This window comes from Amblyraja radiata, chromosome 24 (genome assembly GCF_010909765.2).
Source record: "Amblyraja radiata isolate CabotCenter1 chromosome 24, sAmbRad1.1.pri, whole genome shotgun sequence".
NCBI classification, from domain to species: domain Eukaryota; kingdom Metazoa; phylum Chordata; class Chondrichthyes; order Rajiformes; family Rajidae; genus Amblyraja; species Amblyraja radiata.
In genome coordinates, this window is record NC_045979.1 from 26,229,370 (window position 1) to 26,249,807 (window position 20,438).

The 20,438-nt window shown below is 44.0% G+C and overlaps 1 protein-coding gene across 2 annotated transcripts in view; it reads left to right on the top strand.

Moving 5' to 3' along the window:
• Positions 1-1,739: 1,739 nt before the first annotated feature.
• The window catches only part of LOC116986907 (transmembrane protein 263-like), a 29,215-nt gene continuing 10,516 nt past the window's right edge, over positions 1,740-20,438 (top strand). Inside the window, exons 1-2 of one of the 2 annotated variants that reach the window (XM_033042692.1) lie at positions 1,742-1,916; positions 2,158-2,241. Coding sequence is in view for 1 of the 2 variants with exons in the window: in XM_033042691.1 (XP_032898582.1) it covers positions 1,908-1,916 (9 nt within the window). In the remaining variant the exon portion in view is untranslated. Of the gene's footprint in view, positions 1,917-2,157; positions 2,242-20,438 lie in introns of both variants that reach the window. The other variant, XM_033042691.1, reaches the window with a different exon arrangement.

Below are 20,438 nucleotides of genomic sequence, written 5' to 3' on the forward strand. Positions count from 1 at the left end.
TGGAAATGACTTCAGGACAGTTTGTTAGGAAAATGAAGGAAATTGTAACAGAATACTTATACCGCTGAGTGAGTATTATTTTATGGATGAGAAATTGTGTTCAACCAATTGATGACTTCTTTGACAAAGTAACTAGCATGTTAGATAACAAGGAAGCCAATGGATGTAGCAAATTTTGTTATACAAAATTTGGTCTGTGAAGTGCCCCATAAAAGATTACTGCATTAGATAAGCACCTATGGACTTGAACGTAATAGGTTAAGCCCAGGGGGTCAGATATGGGGCTTTATGTGTGGGCCATATATATTGTCAGTGCAGAGGGGCTAGGAGCAAGGGTAAGTGTGCATCCAGAGTCAAGGTCTGGAATAGTACTAGGTGTGCAGTCAAAGCTGGGATAATGGGAGTGTTCAGCACTGGGAACCTAAGCAGGTAAGCAGCTATGATCAGGGTAGAATAGGGGAGCAGGTGTCAGGCTGGACTCAGGGTCAGGAATGAGAGAAGGTATGCAACTGGAGTCAGGGTCAGGAGTGGTACCAGGTGTGTAGCGAGACCCAGGTTGGTCAACATGGGCCAAGTGTTTGATTATAATCTGATTTCCATACATGAATATACTAAGATCATTCATGTGCTGCACCTGTTGATCAGAGCCTGGCTCTACTGTGGAATGTAATTAGGAATGTAATCTAGCCTAACCTTATTGATAGCTAATCCAATTTAAAGCATAAATACTGCATTCAAGTGTAAGTTAAAATACTCACCACAGTATGCACCAGATTGCACAATTTCAAGCTGAAAAATGCAAAGCTCTGTACCTCCTTCCACATCCTAACCCCCCCCCCCCCCCCCCCCCTACGCTCCCTCGGGCGTGGTCTCTCCCAATTTCTCACTCCCAACTCACCCTGATGTACTTGGGTTGTAGTGGAATATGAGGTGCTATTCTTCCATTTTGCATGTGATCTCACTCTGGCAGAGGAGCAGGCTGAAGACAGACTCCAGCATCTGCAGTCTCTTGTGTCTCCAGTCTGAAGAAGGTTCTCAACAGAAAACAACACCTATCCATGTTCTCCAGGGATGCTGCCTGACCCACTGAGTTACCCCAGCACTTTGGGTTCATTTGTCTCTTGTCTCCTTTGGCGTCAGCCATGAATTTGACATATTTTCCATGATACTGTGGTGGATCAGATGTGATTGATGAAGAAGGTGGTGTAAGCTTTTCTTCAGCTATTAACTTAACATTGGAGCCCATTCAACTCTCACATCAATGGACTCCCCAAACTGTTAGAACCGCTACACCCATCTAATTCACCTCCTTTTTCACGAAACCTTCATTCCATTCTTGACCCCTGCACACGGTGCAAGGCGCATATTAATACATTGAGAGGAAGGATTCATGGGGATGTCAGTATTTACAGGCCACCTCCTGTAGGTTATTACACTGAAATTGGACACCCGGGAAAAAAATGTTTCTCGTAAGTCCCCGGTGCATATCGATATTTGCAGAAGAGCGGAATGAATGTGGAACCTTTTGCAGCATCCCTTATGAAGAACGGCGCAAGTCAATTAGGTTAGCTCTTGCAACATAATATATACACTGGGAACCTTTGCATGTTTAAACAATGGGTTGGTACGACGGGTTGATCTGCAGATAGCTCCGCTTCCCAAAGTTACCCCTCCTGACACTCGCAGCTGTGCGGCAACAATTAACCTTGTTTTTTGGCAGGTTTTTTACTTGACGCCACGTCCGGTTGTGCTGTAGGGGCGGAGCGCCACGTCGGCAGCGTTGAGCCAGGAATCGTGGAGCAGTCGAGAGGGTCGGTGCCATTGGAGTTGGGGTATCATCGTTACCGCCGATCAGAGGACAAGACGTTCTCCGGTGGGAGAGACGAGGCGATAAGAGCTACACAAGAATGGTGAAGGTATCGTGAGCGGGCGTCTCTCTGGTCTGTTTTTTCTGTTATCACAAAGGAAGAAATCCACAACTTTTTGTTTAGTTTTCACATTGTTACGTTTAAAACAAAGATTCGCGCATCGTTTTAAAATCTGATCACTGTGGTTGGTTTAAAATATTTAAAACAAAATTGAAGTTCATGCATATTCTTGACACTGTCTCCGAAGAAAGCGAGAGAATTGATAGATTGCCCGAAATAAATGTTGCAGGAACGGAGAAACTTCACGAAGAACGCTGTGTAGTTTGGAGAAAAGGAGAGGAGGGTTTTCCCACTTACACGGTGCTAACACGAGGTAAAAAAAAAAAGTAGCACGATTATACTCTGTGGGCTTACTTTGTGCAACTGCGTGGCGTGTTTGCAAGCATATGGAATAAGGTTGTGGAAACAGTTTTATTTTGTGTCCCTTTTAAGTTCCGCTTGCCCATCCTGTCAGGCAGACTCCTCCGTGACCAGTCAGCAGCGCCATGTCATCAAGATCTCAGTCGATGGGGCGCTCAGGTTAGACCTGCACGTAGTGCTGTTTGGAAGGAATTCTTCCTTTATCTACAATTCTGGCATGTGGAAATATATTTGTCTTTTTTGTGTATCTCGGCTCCTTGATTAGTGACCTTCATTTGTTTTAGCCTTGCGTGATATGTACCTTAAAAGACTGCCTTGGGATAAGGGATCTCGATATCTCATATTTATTTGCATCATATGCGCGGAAGGAGGCCATTTGGCCCACTGAGTCTGTTCCAGTTCACAGAACATTCCTACCGACAGTCATTTCTCAATAACCGGTTCCCTCATCTCTACAACTCCACTACTCCCCCCCCCCCCCCCCCCCCCTCCTCCTCCCCCCTCCTCCCCCGTCCCCCGTCCCCCGTCGCTGGTTATTTGTTGGCTACCAGTTGCACTTGGCTACAGGTCTCTGAGCTCCTGTAATGACCTTTTATTATTGCAGCATTGTCCCAATGTAACCTGGGTGTATTAAATTTGTGACCCGAGCATTTAACAATGGTACTGGCAGAATTCTAGACTGAACCATGCGATAGATTGATGATCTAAAGGGTAGTTAGCTAGTGAGTGCCAAGAAGAGGTGCTGACTTTCTGGTAGGCTGGTTTTCTTTGTCAAGATTCCACCTTGCACCTGGATCTGGGCTACTTAGTTGTTTACAATTACATAACATTTCTTGTATGCTAATTCATGAAGAGTAACTACTTGCATTCAGGTGTGGCTTTTATCAGTAAAACCTCTTAAAGTGTTTGACGGGTTCATTTTCAGACACTGAACTGCAGAAATGTATAACAAATGATGCTGGAGGATAGCGACAGTACATTTACACTTGTTATTACCAATCATGGGATTTCCTGTCTTTTTGGAAGACTTACTGATCCCTGTCATCCTCCTAATTTGGGCCACAGGACCCAGAGATGCCTTTTATGGTCAGTCTTTCAGATCAATACCACTGTTTGTTTTGATAGGCACAGAATATTTAATGCTGTTCTCCTTCCTATTCAAGTTAGGGATAGCAAACCAGGACCTGACTAACTGGGATAAGGGCTGATGATCAGGTCATTATGGCTTAGCAATCTGTAGGGTCTACTTGTGTGTAAACTGCTGTTGCGTTTCTTATATCACCACAATGATTACGGTTTAGAAATACCTCAATGGTTGTTCGACAGCAAAATATCTGGAAGTGGAATCGCTTTCATTGAGAATTAATCTTAGTTTTTAATCGTTGCCATTTCCCAGGAGCAGCTTTTAATCACTATGCAGTGCCCCGAACATTAAGTGACAGATTCAGGTGGGATATATTAAAGAAAGAGATTGCACTTTTTCACTGAAGTTTTGAAGAATATAGGCAAAATAAATGTAGTTCTTCCCTCTTCACCATTAACATGATGCAGGCCCACTTTTAATATCTTGGCGATAATCCTACTAAACTTTTAACCTACTGTATTGTAAAAAACAGACAATTTAAGCTATAATGGGGTTATCAGCCAACACAACACATATCACTGGAGTTTTATGAACACCCCAATAATGATAAACTACAGAGTTTGCATATCTGTGAATTGGGAAGATGAGTAGTGAGAAAGGGCCTGAAGGAAATGTTTGAATGCTAAGAAAAATCAGTCGGGTATAGGCACAATGACCTGGAAATTCTGTTGCATAATGCAGTGTTTTCATGTGCTGCATGATAACATTCTATTTGAAGCCCAGTTGCTGAATGTGATCCATAATACTCACTGTTTTGCAGAAATCATCAGAACTCTTATGCAAATGATGATCATTACTGTTGCAATTTTTTTGTGTGGCTTAAGCGCTTCACCAACAGAAGGCATCCTGAGTATCAATACAAGTGTCTGTCCTTATCCAGGCCACATGGTCTGGTCTTGTTGAAGCTATTTCATTCCTTCCCAAGTTATCCCCCAGCTAGGCAACTCCCTTTTCTCTTTTCTGGGATGTGTGCACAGGGGAAAGAATGCCAACCAGAAAAACCCCTGCCCTCAGTCTGTGTCTCTCTGACACCATAGTGCTCCGTTATCAGTTGTAGGCATGTACTGCCACCTCCCTTCAGTCACCCAAAAGCAGATTAATGCCATTCAGTATTAAAGTGCCACTCCCTAGTCAAGAGAAACCTCTCCTACCATGACAGCAAATTACACCTTAGCATTTGCATTTCTCATGCAACATTGAGCCGAATGCATATTTTATGCACACAAGATTAGGGTTTTGTGATTCCAGCAAACGTGGCACATTACTTGCCACGTGGTTCAGCATATCTCTTGCCTGCCATCTCAAATGAAGCTGAGCAGGTCCCCTGGGCAGTGACACTAAAATATCTTCTTCAAAGTTTCCTCTGTAGGGAAATCAAGATCGAGGTATGGAATCTTTGTGTAAAAGTCTGCACAACCAGGAACAAAATCGGGGAGGAAATTTTTCGACATGTAGTGGAAATGAGGAAGTAGCTCCCGATGATTTTGATTGCACATAAATGGGGCTTTCAGAATTGAGATTAATAGTTTTTTGTCGGGAGACATTACTGGGATATGAAACAAATTCAGGTGAATAGGGTTGAACAGGAGAACAGCCACGATCTGATTGAATGTTATGCTGGCCCAAAGGAGTGAATGACCTTCTCTTAATTTTACTGAAAAACAAATAAATCTGGTTATTGGAGGATGCCAGACTACAAAATATATGTATTTTTTGTTTGTTTAAGATCCAGGTTTAAATGAGAGGATGGGTTATATGGAAAATGTTGAAACCAATTTGTGTAGAGATTTGTGAGTCAAGATGCTTCTGTTTGGGATAACACTTATAGTGGGGATACTTTGTGTTGAATTATCAGAATGATGGCATGTGCAATGGTAGGAAAACCTTCAACCCATCAATGCAATTTACAGAACAGCAGAGCGATGCTGATGAGTCGTTAGCTAATCATTACTTTGATCAATCATCGGAACGTTTCTCCTATTCCACTCCAGAATGAAAAATAACATCTGTGTTTGACGTAACCCTCCGGGTGATTTTTAAATGCTGCATTTCTGAAGTGCGGGATACCTCGAGCATTTAACAGCCAAACTGTTTTGAGCTGAAGTCGTTGTATAATGCAGAAGGTAGACAAAAATGCTGCAGAAACTCAGTGGGTGAAGCAGCATCTATGGAGCGAAGGAATAGGTGACGTTTCGGGTCGAGACCTCCTTCAGAATAATCAGTATAATGCAGAAATCAAAATACCCAAATTGCAATTAGCAAGCCCCCAAACAGTAACATAATGGCCAAATAATCTGATTCCAATGTCGGTGAGGAATAAATATTGGCTAGTCCACCAGAAAGAACTGCCCTGCTCTTTGACGATATAACTTGAGATTTTTTACTTCACATTTGAGGTGAGTATGGAGCTTCAGTTAAACCTTTGCCACGGGTGGCAACTCTGACAGCCAGCCCTTCCTGTACAGCATTGGAGTACAGGCCTAAACATGGCACTCTTAAGTCTTTAAAGGGGAATGTTTGAGAACTTTACATAATTAAGAATGATAATGCTCCTTACAACTTCATAGTCATACAGCAAGGAAATGGGCCCTTTGGCCCAACTCCTACATATCAGCCAAGATGCCACATCTAATCTAAACTAGTCGCATTTTCCCGTGTTTGACATAACCCTCTAAACCTTTCCTAGCCATGAAACTGTCCAAGTTTCTTTTAAATGTGTTGTATCTGCCTCAACTACCTCCTCTGGCAGCTCATTCTATATACTCACCACTCTGACTGAAAAAGTTGTCCCTAAGGTTCGTATTAATTCTTGCCCATCTCACCTTAAACATATGTCCTCTTGTTTTTGATACCCCTACACTTGGTGAAAGACTCTGTGCATTCACCCTATCTATTCTACTCATGATTTTATACACCTCTATAAGATCACCTCTCAGCTTCCTGAATGGCATGGAATAATGTCCAAGTCTGCCCAACCTCTCCCTTTCGCTCACCCCTCATGTCCTGGCAACATACTCATAAATCTCTGCTCTCTTTCCAGTACTGGTTTATGAAATCCACTGTACTTTCCAATGCTAATGACTCAATTTTAGTAGCTACTGATATCCAGGGTAAACTTGGTGATTTAAGAGTTCCCTTATTAGGAGGGAGTAATAATGTGGATTGCTCAACAATTTTGTTTGAAGGCTCTTAAAATCTGGCATTAATGGACTTCGAATAGACTCTTGTGCTGCTGCTGTTTTTTGACACCGCTCTTCATCTGCAACTTGTTGAATGGGCACTCTTTGTTTTGCTGATTGGATCAGAAGCACATTTTCCGAGGGATCCAGGGAATTGACTGATTCTTTTTGCAAGCTGGTCTTGCCATGATATAATTGAATGGCCTGCTTCTGAATATAGTTGTGCCTGACCCGTTGAATTACTTCAGCTTTTTGTGTCTATCTTCGGCCTGCTTCTGGTGCTCTGCTCCCAGTTTTGTGCTGTTTTATACCCGATGCTGTTGAATATTATTAAATGGTAATTAAACAGCTGGCTCTGAGGTTTTCAGAGCACCCCCTTTGCTCCTCTTGTGTAGATGAGATTGCATTTTTGTTTCACATCGATGCCTTTGATCACTCATTCAAATTGGATTTCACCCAGCTCTTTGCTGCACTATAAAGCTGGGTGATCTTGCCCTAAGGCCAAACTGAATTTTATCAAAAGAAAAGTAAAGGGATATGGGTCATCCTCACTTTAAGGAATTGCAGTTGTGATTTTTCTCGCACTTAAGAGGGTAGAAGCAGACCTGTGTATTCTCTGAATGCAGCTAAATTCACAGCCACTCTCTGATTTACACTGTGTCATTTGGAAAAGGTTGTTAGCGATATTAAAGAGCTAACAAGATGGCGGCGCCTGTCGGCAGTGGCCTCTGCAGTCCATCTGTCTTTTTTTGCTTTTTGTCCTTTTAAGTGGATGTCTTGGTTTTTGTTTTTATATTATTTTTCGCTGTGTATGTGTGGGGGCGGGAGAAACGTTTTAATCTCTTCCCTGTATGGGGACCCGACTTTTTCCGTGTCGAGTCTCCATTGCTGTTGTCGTTGGGCCTAACATCATGGAGCCGGCGGCCTCAGCCTGGGGCTCCAGTCGCGGAGCCTGCGGAGCTGGCCGACTTCGTAGTGCGGAGCGCTGTGGTGGCTCGCGGCTGCGACACGACTTCGGAGCTCGGCGGCTTCGGCTGCAGGCCCTGTGGACGGTAACATCGGGAGCTCGCGGGTCCCTGGTGGGAGACCGCTTTTCGGACCTCCCACAACGGAAAACTTTGCCCGCCCGAATTGAGGGGTCTAAATCGACCTGGAGCGGGGCCTTACATCGCCCGGCGCGGCTTAAACGGCCGCGGGACTTACCATCGCCCGCCGGGAGTGCTCTAACATCTTACATCAGGAGCCGCGATCGGCTCGATGCAGCAGTTTGGCTGCTTGACTGACGGAGAGGAATGGGCACAGAGAACAGGGAAGAGATAAGACTTTGCCATCCATCACAGTGAGGAGGTGTTTGGAGATTCACTGTGATGGATGTTTTGTGCGGAATTACGTGTTTGGTTTTTTTGTTCGATGATGACTGCAGAAGCACAATTTCATTTGAACTTATGTTCAAATGACAATAAACGATTCTGATTCTGATTCTGAATTCTCTGGCAGCCAGACAGTCTGCCTGGTCTTCCAGAGACCGCTGAGTTACTCTGGCATACTGCACATCATTTTTTTGGCTCAACTTTATTGCCTTTATTGGTGAGCTCTGATTTTGAGACATTTTGCCAGACAAACTGCTCGGAGAATCATGCAATGTCCAGCTGACTGGCGCATTGTATAGCATCGGGGCCAACCCATCCTCCAGAACACCAGCGGCAGGTAAAACTTCAACTGGTAATGACACTTGGTGCCAACATGGTTTAGCACTACACAAGGCCAGATGCAGCAACACACAAAGGTGGCTGTCGGGATGAGGGCAACTTTGTGTACACCCCCGACCCCCCCCCCCCCCCACTGTCTGCGGACTTGTGCATTGTGACCCCTCGGACTTGCTCCATCTTTGATCCCCAGGTAAACTGGAAACGTCCAGGCAAAGGAGTGGGGGACTGGCCAGAACTCTCTCAAATCTGAGACCCCTTGCACTTGATGACCTAATTTTTTCCAGTTATCGATAGGGTGTGCTGCTTCCACGGTCCCAATTTGGCCTCGGCTATCCGCTCCAACCAATTTTTGTTGCAAGCTGCGGCCTCTCTGAACCACATTCCCAGCAGCTTCAGGTAGTCACACCTGATGGTGCAGAGAACAGAAGAACAATCTAGCAGTTCACGAGAGCATGACCTTGCTTTTTATGCGGTTTATTCTGGCTTGCAATGCCAATTAAAATTTGTCACAGATGCTGATCAATCTGCGGACCAACTGTGGATCCGAGCAGAAGACACAAAGCTGTCCGTCTACTGGGGAGTTTTGATCTGAGTTTCCCCACTGCCTGGCAATGTCACCCCTCTTATGCTCTTGTCCAGCTTGATGGATTCAACAAAGGGTTGAATCCAGCACACAACTTGCCTACGATCATGCCACCTTCGCAGCAAGATAGGGACTGCAGGATACAGCATCCAGCACATCATCTAAAGTCTTGGTCTCCCTACACAACAGGACTGAGGGAGTAACCTTCACCAGAAAGACTGTGGCAGTTTCAAGAAGTTGGCTCTCCATCATTCTCAATTAAGGATTGGCAACAAACACTTGCCTCGCCAGTGACGCCCAGATCATGAAAATCTGATCATGAAAACTTCCAATCTTTTGTCAGTTCTGTTTGTCTTCACAAAGGTAATAAATTGACACCGTGGTTGGAAAGGTGTGGGGTGTCAGTGAAAACAAAATCAATGTCCGAATAGGAAGTCTTTGATATGTATGTTTTAATCTGAGTGAACAGTCAATGTTGTAGTTTGTGATATTTGATTTAGTTTCTGTCAGTGGGACAAAAGTGTTTGTCATATACGTTGATGTCATCAACTATGTAAGCCACAATGGAAAAATGTCTTAACAGGTTCAGTGGAATAAGGGCCAAACACAGGCAAATGGAATTAGCTCTGACGAACACCTTGTTCGTCATGGACAAGTTGGCCCGTTTCTGTACTGCATAATTCTCTGGCCCTCATGGCTGACTGAAGTTCATAACCATAATAAGTGTTTCACCTAGCAGTTTAGATGTATCTCGAGGACACGGGGGAAAAAACCCCTCTCCGTCGAGGTAAGTGGCTGAAAAAAGCTTTCTCTGATTTCTCCCCCGCCATCCCCACAATTATAACATACCATACCAAGAAACATTAAAACACATTTAAGACATACTTAAAATAATAAAAACAGAATGGATGAGACAGGCTGTTGGCGAGGCAGCCATTACGGGACATTGTGCACATGCGCATGATCTCTCTCGTGCACGTGTGTACACACATGCGCATGGATTCATGTTTTCCTATCCTTGATTGCCATAGTTTAACTCTGGCCATTTTTTCTGACTGTTTCCCTGTTTACGGTAAGCTCAGGCAGTACTGGCTGGCCCAGTAATCCTGAGACTTTATTGGTTTAGGACTGACTGATACAGAGACTGAGCCAGTGGCAAGTTTTTCTTGTTATCCTGATTTTAACAAGACCCACCTATTTGCTTTATATTCCTTGTATTTAACTTGTATGCAAATAAGCTGACTGAAGGGAAAACAATAACTGATCTTTGGTTTTGCAGGATAATGGGAGTTATCTATTTGCATTCATTCTCGTAACTCTCTGTTGCAGAGACAGCTCAAAAGCAAATACTCTCGATAAATGCCTCAGTACTGTCGTGAATAGAGAATACCTCCACAAAGACACAATAGGTTAAAACATTAAAATATAGACGAGCGAAAGTGCATCAAATATCATTAAAATTGGGTGGAGTAGTGGTAGAGTTACTGCCTAACAGCGCCAAAGACCTGAGTTCAATCCTGACTACAGGTGCTGTCTGTATGGAGTTTGTATGTTCTACCTGTGACCTGTGTGAGTTTTCTCTGAGATCTTCGATTTCCTCCCATACTCCAAAGATGTTCAGGTTTGTAGGTTCATTGGCTTGGTATAAATGTTAAATTGTCCCTCCGGTGTGTAAGGTAGTGTTAATGTGTAGTGTCAATGCGGCTCGGCGGGCCGAAGAACCTATTTCCACGCTGTATCTCTAAACTAAACAAAAAAATTATTGCATATTTTTGAGTAGTAAGAAATTTCCCTCCAGAACATAACCAGGGAACAATCATGTGCTCAGAGGTTGGTGATCTTAGCCTCGGGGTCTGTTCAGGTGTAAAAGAGAACTAAGCTTTATTATTTTTGTGGCTGATCCCCAGTGGGTTTGAGAATAAGTAGTGCATTCATGTAGGGAAACCAGCAAGTCCCAAAACTGGAGTATTTTTAGTTCTCCATGCTAGGGGAATTACACTGCCGGCTGCAACCGATAATGGTGCCCTCTTAATTCTCCTCCAGCTGTAATGAAAGACAGACATGCATTTGATAGGCCAGCTGTGACTCAGGAAGCACCATCATTTCTTAGCTTGAGGGATGTAGTTGAAGTCAGGCTCCATGCAATGCCTACTCCTGGCACACAGGTTGTTTTGCTATCATTTACATTTCAGGTATACTACTGTTCCTAAACTTCAGTTTTCATGTCACAACCGATCTGAGAAAATGTTCCTGTGACCATACGACTCTTCATATTGCAACAAAGAATGATATCAGGCTATATTTGAATACCTATCCCACTCTGGTGGTGATAGGAATCTGCTCTGTGAAATGTATTGGGTTTCTAAACAGTGGATTATGGTAATCAGAAATATTAGTGACATGCCAGGTAGATGTATATTTTGACAGCAAGGGGATTAACGGCCAGGAAGAGCAATGGTTGCAGCTAATTAGCGGTGTTGCATTTAGTTCTGGTCACCACATACATGTTGAGTATATCGGCATTAGCATGGATAAGCTCACCAGAATGATACCAGATAGGGAATATTCTCCCACGGCGTGTGTTGGGTAAATGGGGACTTGAGGAGAGCTGAGTGTATTCGGAACTGTTGAGCATGTTGGAATGTCTATTTGGAAATTGTTATCATGCTTCCATTTCTGGCTCTAACGTTATTAGTCCGCTGATACAGTTGCTTAATTTGCATTGTTGTGTAATCGTCTAGCTCTGTCCAGAATGGGGCAATGCTTTATTTAATCAACCTAATTCAAATACTATACACGCAAACAGGAATGAGATTGAAAATAACACTTGCTTTCCATTTCACATGGCCTCGATATATATATATAGCATTATTAAAAATACACTGCAACCAACGGGAACTGTGTGAATGTGAACAATATTAACACACCAACCCAACTTGAAACCACACGGTGACAACACACACTCATTAAAAGACCTCCAACCCACTGCATAATCGCAGCAGGTGCCCTGAACCTAGAGTACCAACATGCACACCCTGAAGTAAAAGTGGAAATTGTTTCTTCCCCCCCCCCCCCCCCCCCCCCCCCCCCCATAAAATTGCACCTTATCTATCCATGTACACCCATTTCAACCCTAGATAGTGCTTTCATTTACACCTAGCACTCACAAATATGCACAGCATCCACACGCATGCGTTTCAGGTGTCAACTTCGGTATATCGGCGAGACTAAACGCAGGCTCGGTGATAGTTTCGCTGAACACCTCCGCTCAGTCCGCCTTAACCTACCTAATCTCCCGGTTGCACAGCACTTTAACTCCCCCTCCCATTCCCAATCTGACCTTTCTGTCTTGGGCCTCCTCCATTGTCAGGAGGAGGTTGGGTAGCTTACACCCCAGTGGTATGAACGTTGACTTCTCTAACTTCAAATAGCCCTTGCTTTCCCTCTCTCTTCATCCCCTCCCCCTTCTCTGTCTCGCCCACTCCCCTGACATCAGTCTAAAGAAGGGTCCCGACTCGAAACGTCACCCATTTGTTCTCTGCAGAGATGCTGCCTATCCCACTAAGTTACTCCAGCATTTTGTGTCTACCTCCGCATTACTTTCATGTTGATAGCTCAATCCTGTCAACTTGAAAGCAGCCTCAAGCATCATTACCATGGAAGAAGGAATTACTCAAAGTTTGACTTTGTCATTGTACTTGTACAAAGCGAATTGTCTCACAGTATCTTGTATCCTATATGCAGAGCCCGTAATAAGATCATTACAGAGGTCAACCACCATTGACCCCGGCTAACATAGTGGTCTACGAGTCACTTTGGTGGCTTCACTCACATCATTTCTATTTTTGTGAATTCCCCAGAGCAAGTTATTTTGGCAGGTGGACTTGAGAGCACATAGTGGTGCATTGGGTTCCCTTGTGTCCTTGAACAGAGGCCGTGAAATAGGCAGGGTTTAACTATACTGTCGGTCATGAAAACTTTGATAAACTTAAACTTGTCTTTCAGTTGCTTCTGTGTATGGGATCTGCCGATGAGAACTGCAAGGTGTGGATTCTCTGACCAGTCTCCTTGGTTCCTTATCTTGCATAGTGTCAACACTTGTTGGGTTACAGAAAGAAATACTGTAGTCATCAAAAGGAAGCCATTATTTAAATATGTTTGAAAACCTTGCCTCTGGAAGTAATTAATCTCATTGATATATTGATGGTAGATAGTTACAGATTGGCCAGCATTTCCTCAGTATGCTTCACTGGTACATTATTTCTAATGGAACTTTTATCAACGGCATATCTTATTGGCTCCATCTTTCCTATTGGTGGTCGACCCTAGCCTCTCATCAATTGGGCCAATTGACTCGTATGTCTCTTTCAATATCATAATAGATTGAAATCTGTAAGTTTCCCAATGAAAGTAGTTAGCCATGAAGGGATTAAGTCTGTCTGGAGAGTGATTTTAAAATACAATGGGTGCAATGGGCCCAGGCTGATGATTCTGGCCTGGTTTAACCTTCAGTAATGTCACAGAGAAATTACATTTTGAACCAAAGTAATATACATTTTGAAGCTAAGTATTGTCTTGAATCTGACTTTAAATGCTTGGCACAGTGATTTTTGTGCCCTTGCACAGAGGCCATGCAATGGGCAAGGTTTAACTGAAGAGGAGGTTGTGAAAACCTTGGTAAGCTTAAACATGTTTTTCAGTTGCCTTTGCCAATGTAATCTGCTGATGGGAACTGGAAGATGTGGATTCACTGACCAGACTCTTTGGTTCTTTCCCATGCTAGAAGCTGGTTGTTATTACGCTTGTATACAGTTAATCTCAATCTGGCAGACTGAGTGAACCCAGTGTGCTACACATGTCATGAGAATTGCTGCTGTATCAGACGATCGCTGACAGCAGGTCCGGACAGGCCATCCCTTTTGTGTGCCTGCCGTCCTTGCTTCCCACTGGTACCTATTATAGACATATTTGACATTGAGGGATTTGAAGCCCCTGTGTGTAATGAAGAGCTTCAGGATCTAAACTGAAGTTTGAAATGGTACATAAGTGTATTCTTTCATTAGGAAGCTAGCAGATCCATGTGCCCATGCTGTCTCTTCATCTGTGCTTAAAGTAGAGCAAGTCACGTCTAGAATATAATGCAGCAGTGACCTTACGAGAATTGCTGTAAACAGCAAAGTGCAGGTGGCATTGCCGGCTGTGGCCACCTGGAATGATTCTGAAACTGGCAGACTGAGCAGAACAGTGATCAAATGCTCAACTGACAGATTATTCAAAGCATCGATGTGAGCCCGGATCTCGGGTTACAAAAGACTGCAAATCTATGTGATACTATTAGATAAGCCATGCCTTTGGATAGATTGCTCCTTGGAGAGATTGAGGTCGAAGCCAAGACCCTTGGGGTGGGAAGGTGTGGGGTGATGACAGAGGGAGCGAACCTTAATATGGTGCCTACATCAGTTCCTCATACACCAATGCACTGGTTTCAAGTCAGTAAACCAGTGGTGGCACCTCGGAAGAACACATTCTAAAAGGTTTCCAAGTTCAGAAATAGAAGTTGAAAACATTCAAACTATCAATGGTGATTAGGAGAAGGCAGTGTCAAGAGTGTTTTGCAATGAGTGTGTGTGTGAGTTATTGGTCCTTTACATTGTGCAAATGCCAAACGTGCAGTTTTATGTAAATCTGGTTGCTTCAGAAAGATGTCATTCGCTACCACTTAGGAACGCATCAAAATATGGCATTTCACAACAAAGGGCAGGACGATGCCAAGAATGGCAGATTATGATTAATAATGCTGGTTTGATTCCTTTTTAATGTGTTGAGTAAGTTTATCTTTGTCAGGTCGGGAGGAGTTCCCCCCGCCACGGGTACCATGTAAACCCGTGCTACCTGCTCCATGGTCGGATAGTCGGCGACTAAACCGTCTCCCCCACCTGATTTGCCAGGTGAGGAGGGGGCTGTGGACCCTCAGCAAGACCAAAAACAAGACCTGTCAAAGGGCGGATGAGCTTCTAGCGAGCCAATGGCCATCCACACTTCAGTAGAAGTTGCGATCACTGTCGTACATAGCATTGTAAGAATTTATGATAAAGTACACACACCAAAATCCTATATTTCCTGTGGCGGAAGTCCGCAGGAACTGCAGGACAGAGACGTGTGGTGCGTGTGTTCTGGTTCAAATTTATTCAAGGCCCATCCCATTAAGAATGAAGAGCAGAGGTGAAATTACCACGGACAGATGATTTTAATGTTTGTAAGAATCCTAAATCCTTCCAACCTCAGTTTCTAGCCTTGAATTCTACACTATTTCATCGAATCCTTTTGTACACCATCCTTGTGTTTGCGGAGTCATTGATGCATGTGCTTTAAGTTACATGCACATTAAAATCTTATCTCCCTTGGCCTGAATCTCTGCCTGAATTTACAACTTTCCTTAGTACTTGCCAAGATTTTAATCAGCTCGTCTAATGACCTGTATTTTGCCAAGTTTGCTAACATTCCCAGTGAAGTGTCAGCAAATTACACACCTCAACGCACATATAGAGACAAATAAAGGATAGACATTTTACCACTCCCGTTTTTCATTTACTTCAGAATTGTTGTATAAGATATTTAATAGTAACAGTTTTTTATTTATGACTAAAACAAAGTTTGAGCCACTTAGCATTTTCCTGAATTTTGAGTGATGTACCTCTGGTAGTTTGTGATGTGTTGAAATGACAGAGTGGCTTGGCCTGCATAGTTAAAAAGCCCAAGGATGTATTTGTTAAGTTTAGCCATGCATGTAGGAATAGTTTGCATATAGCTTTAATATGTTAATCCTATTACATAAGCATTTAATGCAATTGCAAATATAACACAAAATGTTCAGCGTGTCAGGCTTTAACTGTAGAAAGAAACTAACATTTTGGGTTTGGGATCTTCCATCAGAACAAGGAAAGAAAATAAAAGTTACTTTAAACAGGACTAAACACTTCTTGCATTTTAAAAATTCCAGAGTTGAGCTGCTGCTTGACCAGCCACACGTTGTTGAAAGGGAGCTGAGCAAGAATCACGGGTTTTTTTGCTCATGACGAGCAAAGATAAAAATTGGCCTTTGAGTTCAAACATTGTGAGACTGCTGATTAAGAAGTAATTAGAACTGTTCAGGTATCCCACAACTTGCTAAAGCACTGATCCCATTTCCCATCTGAATAGCTGCAAACTGTAATGGCCTAGAAATTCTGGTGAGCTGCATGGGATGGGTGTGTCAGTGACTACCTGTGATTGTTTTTGTCTTGGGGAAGGGGCACTACAAACTTGCTTTGTGTATCCCCTTATTTGGTGACTAAAGCTGAGTTGGTGGTGGTAGGGCAGGAGGGAGAAGAAATGACTGGTGAAAGCAGGAGTTGAGGTGGGATGGGATGATGGAGGGCTTAATTGCTGAGAAAATTGAGCCGGTGCCCTGGATTGAAGGAAGGGGGAGTGATCATGTACACTGGGAGTGTGTGGAGGAACAAACCTGGCTGGAACCTTGTGTGGGCTTGAGGAGTGAGAACAATTGCCGCTGGTACTGTGATAAGCAGTGGGGGTGAACCGCTAATCCAGCCATAGTTTGTGGTTGTGGGATAATAATGGTAGCTGGTAATGGAGTTGGAGTTGGGAGAGGGATGTGGGAAGACACAGTCCTGGTCAGTGCTGTGGTGCAAGGAAGGAAGACCGATTGTGGGCAGTGCTGCAGTGAGGCTTATGAGTGGGAGCAGCACTTGGGCTTATGGTTGGATCCTATGGCTGGGGTCAAATTTTATAAGCCTGAGATCCATAATTCTGCACATATTTTCCTTTCGTCAAGCTTGTTAATCTACAGTGGGGGTCCCAGTCTTTTTACCCTTTTTTCAAAATTACTCTGTACCGTGATCTCATCCTTCATAATCTCCACCAACCCTACAGCATTCTGATGCTTGTACTCCTCCAGTTCTGATCATTTTCATGTTTAACTGTTCAACCATTTATGGTTGTACCTTCAGCTATCAAGGTGCTGTTCCTCTGTCGTTCTTCCGTTCATTTCTGCTACAGCTCAATCTCTGCTTCCCCAGCATGTGCCCGGTCTCTGCCCGAGCTGCATCAAAAACCAGATGGGAACAAAGTGCTGGAGACCCTTCTTCAGACCTCAAATGTCACCTAGCCGTGTTCTCCAGAGATGCTGCCTAACCTGCTGAGTTACACCAGCACTTGTGTTTTTTGGTATTAACCAGCATCTACAGTTCCTTGTTTCTACATGTATATCAGACGGCTTGACTAGTTAAATGTTTGTAGCTGCTTCTACTTTACTAAACTTTACTGTGGTTTGGTTTGAAAAGCTATGTTTTTTGAAACCTTCTTTAATAGCTGGTTAAGACTGTGTAAAATATTGTTTGAAATTGCATGTGAAACATCTTGGGTTAGAGGTAAACTAGAGATGCAGTGCAGAAACAAGCGTTTTGGCCCAATGATTCCATGCCAACCAGCGATCACCCTGTACTCTAATACTATCCTATACACAGGGGATGATTTACGATTTTCCCAAAACCAATTAACCTACAAACCTGTATGTCTTCGGTGTGTGGGAGGAAACCGGAGCACCCGGAGAGAACCGATGCACTCACAGGGAGAACATGCAAACTCCGTATAAACAGCACCTGTCATCAGGATCAAACCCTGTCTATGGTGCTGCACCGTGCCGCCCAGTTAGTAGTCGCAATAATTAGAGACTCTTCTGCATGGCTCTAATTCTGCTTTCAGAAATCTCCCAAAAAAATGTGGGATCATCACTAAGCAGACTATAATCACCCTTGTTGGCTCCCATATCCAGAAACAACGTTGTTGAGATTTTGGGAGCATTACTGAGAAGCTGTATTGGAATTCTTGCAAATGCCTGTGCAGAGCCAGATAACTGAGATTCTATCAGCCAAGCCTGAGTGGAGCACACCCACACCATTAGCACTCTTGCATCTGCTGATTTGTACTTCCTCGTTCCAGTCCCAGATTCTGAAGTTGGTAGATAACATAACTGGTGCAAAAACAAAGTTCTGGAGGAACTCGGGTAACTGTCAGGTAACATCGGTGGAAGGAAATGGACAGACGCTGTTTTGGGTCGTGACTCGTCCTCAGACCATGTCCCCTATCCACTGATGCTGCCTGACCTGCTGAGTTTCTCTAGCGCTTTAGTTTTTGCTCAAGTCTCCAGCATCTGCAGTCTATTGTGTTTTCAGATAATATTATTTGCTGGAGGGAAGTATTGTGTACAAGGCAATCACAAAGATTGTCCACATTCTCTATAAGCAATGCTTTCAGATTGGTGGAGACATGAAAAACTGGAGATGCTGGTTTACAAAAAAAGACAAAGTGCTAGAGTAACTCAGCGATCAGGCAGTATCTCTGGCTAACATGGATAGGTGACATTTCAGTTGAGACTCTTCTTTAGACTTCTGAAGGAAGGTCCCAACTGGAAAGTCATCTGTCTGTGTTCGCCAGAGATGCTGCCTGACCCGCTGAGTTACTCCAGCACCTTGTGTCTTCTTTCTAATTGCTGCCAGGCAGGTCTCCATCAGGGGCAGCTATCTAGACCAAAACATAGCAGGTTATATTTTCCATAGGGACTGCCCTATGTCAGTGTAGCACCAATTGACTCCTGCTGCAGTTCAAGCTTTTACTGAAATCTGCTTATCCCAGCGCAGGCTTGGCCTGTGTCTTAGCTGCAAGTATAAAACAGATAGCTTGACTGGTTGTTCATTGCAAATATTTAACATTGCTTCTAGAAAATTTACTGTGGTTTTTCAGTCAAGTGGTTGACAGCCACCTGTGTAAACTAAAGAGTAATGGAACTTTTGTCTAGTTCATATATTGTTCTGGTCCATCATTTCAGAGGAAGCTGTGTACCAACTTGCTGATGTTGAGAGAGCTTAATACCTTTTTTTTTATTCCAATACCACAATCAAATTATTTTCATTTATCTGTATGCCTCTGCTCTGGGTGACAGTGGTGCAGCTGGTAGAGTCTCTGCCTTACCACTGACCCAGCTTCAATCCTAACCTTGGGTGCAATCTGCATGGAGTTTCCATATTCTCCCTGTGAATGCATTTGTTTCTTCCCACAGACCAAAAAACATGCAAATGGTAGGTTAATTGACCACTGTAGATTGCCCGAAGTGAGTCGTAAAATCTGGGGCCAATTGATAGAAATGTGCGGAGAATAAAAGGGCCTTTTTGTATGCTGTATAACCCTGCTGGACTAGTTAGTTGATTCCTAACTGTTTCCTCCGTTTGGAGCAACTTGGAAGAAAAGGGACAACAAAAGCCAGTGTTGCCAGTGATGTGTATGGGGTGCTGAGCAGTCAGTTTCCCCCTTTTCTCGGGAGTTGATGCAGAGAGGGGGGTGGGGGGAGCCTCACTCCACTTCATGTAATTTCCTGTTCTGTACCTAGGTACCAAGTGGGAAGACATTTCTTCCTCAGTTGACCCACAAGGTGATCCAGGCAGCTGAACTGAAATGCTGTGCAGCTGTCGTTGCAATGCACAATGTGAACGCTCATGAATTTTCATATACATCATCATTTGCTGTATAAACACCCATCCCTGTGTGATCCTTGTCCATTCCTTAGAACCATTCGAGGGAGAGAACAGTGAGCCTATAGGAGGAAGCCTCGTGAGCTGTATGAAAATAACTCGGGCCATGATGAGTTACCTCATGGAGTCTGGAATCGGAGTGCAATCAATGTGGCCAGCAGATATTGTTGCTCTCCGTTATGATGCCTTAAGTAATGGAAGACTAATGCAAACAATTCTCATCAGTATTTAGTATTGCAAATCTGCATGAAGATGCCTTTGAAAATGTGTTGACTGCAAGAGGTCAATCATCAATGAGCTATTCCTGCTTCCCAAGGAGCGTCTCATTCTGATGTCATTGTCAGGAACTGCATTATTGAAGGACTTGAAGCACATTGTTTTGCTGCTCAAGTGTTGTGGTTTCTTTCACAGAGACTTTGGTAAGCAGTAGGATAGCGTCAATGTGTGATTTTAAGGGCCTGTCCCACTTGGGCCGTCAATTACACGACAGGCCGGTAGTGACTGACGCGCGACGGTCGCGTGCGTCATCATGCGTCCACACAGCCGTCTGGAGCGCGTGGCGTCATTTGAAGATGGACACAAAATGCAGGAGTAACTCAACGGGACCGGCAGCATCTCTGGAGAGAAGGAATGGATGATGTTTCGGATCGAGACTCTTCAATCTGAAGAAGGGTCTCGACCCGAAACGTCACCCATTGCTTCTCTCCAGAGATGCTGCCGGTCCCGCTGAGTTACACCTGCATTTTGTGTCTATCTCCAATCGTCTTGGCCCCGCTCTGGGAGTAGAAGTGGGGGCGGATCCGGATCCGCAACGGCCGTGAGCCCCAGGCAGAGTGTGGCGATTGCTTGCCTGCATTTGCTGCTGTTGGAGATGAGACGTTGCGCTGCGCCAGGGTCTTGGGCCTGTCCCACTTTGGTCGTCAGTTACGCGACAGGCCGGTGGCGCGCA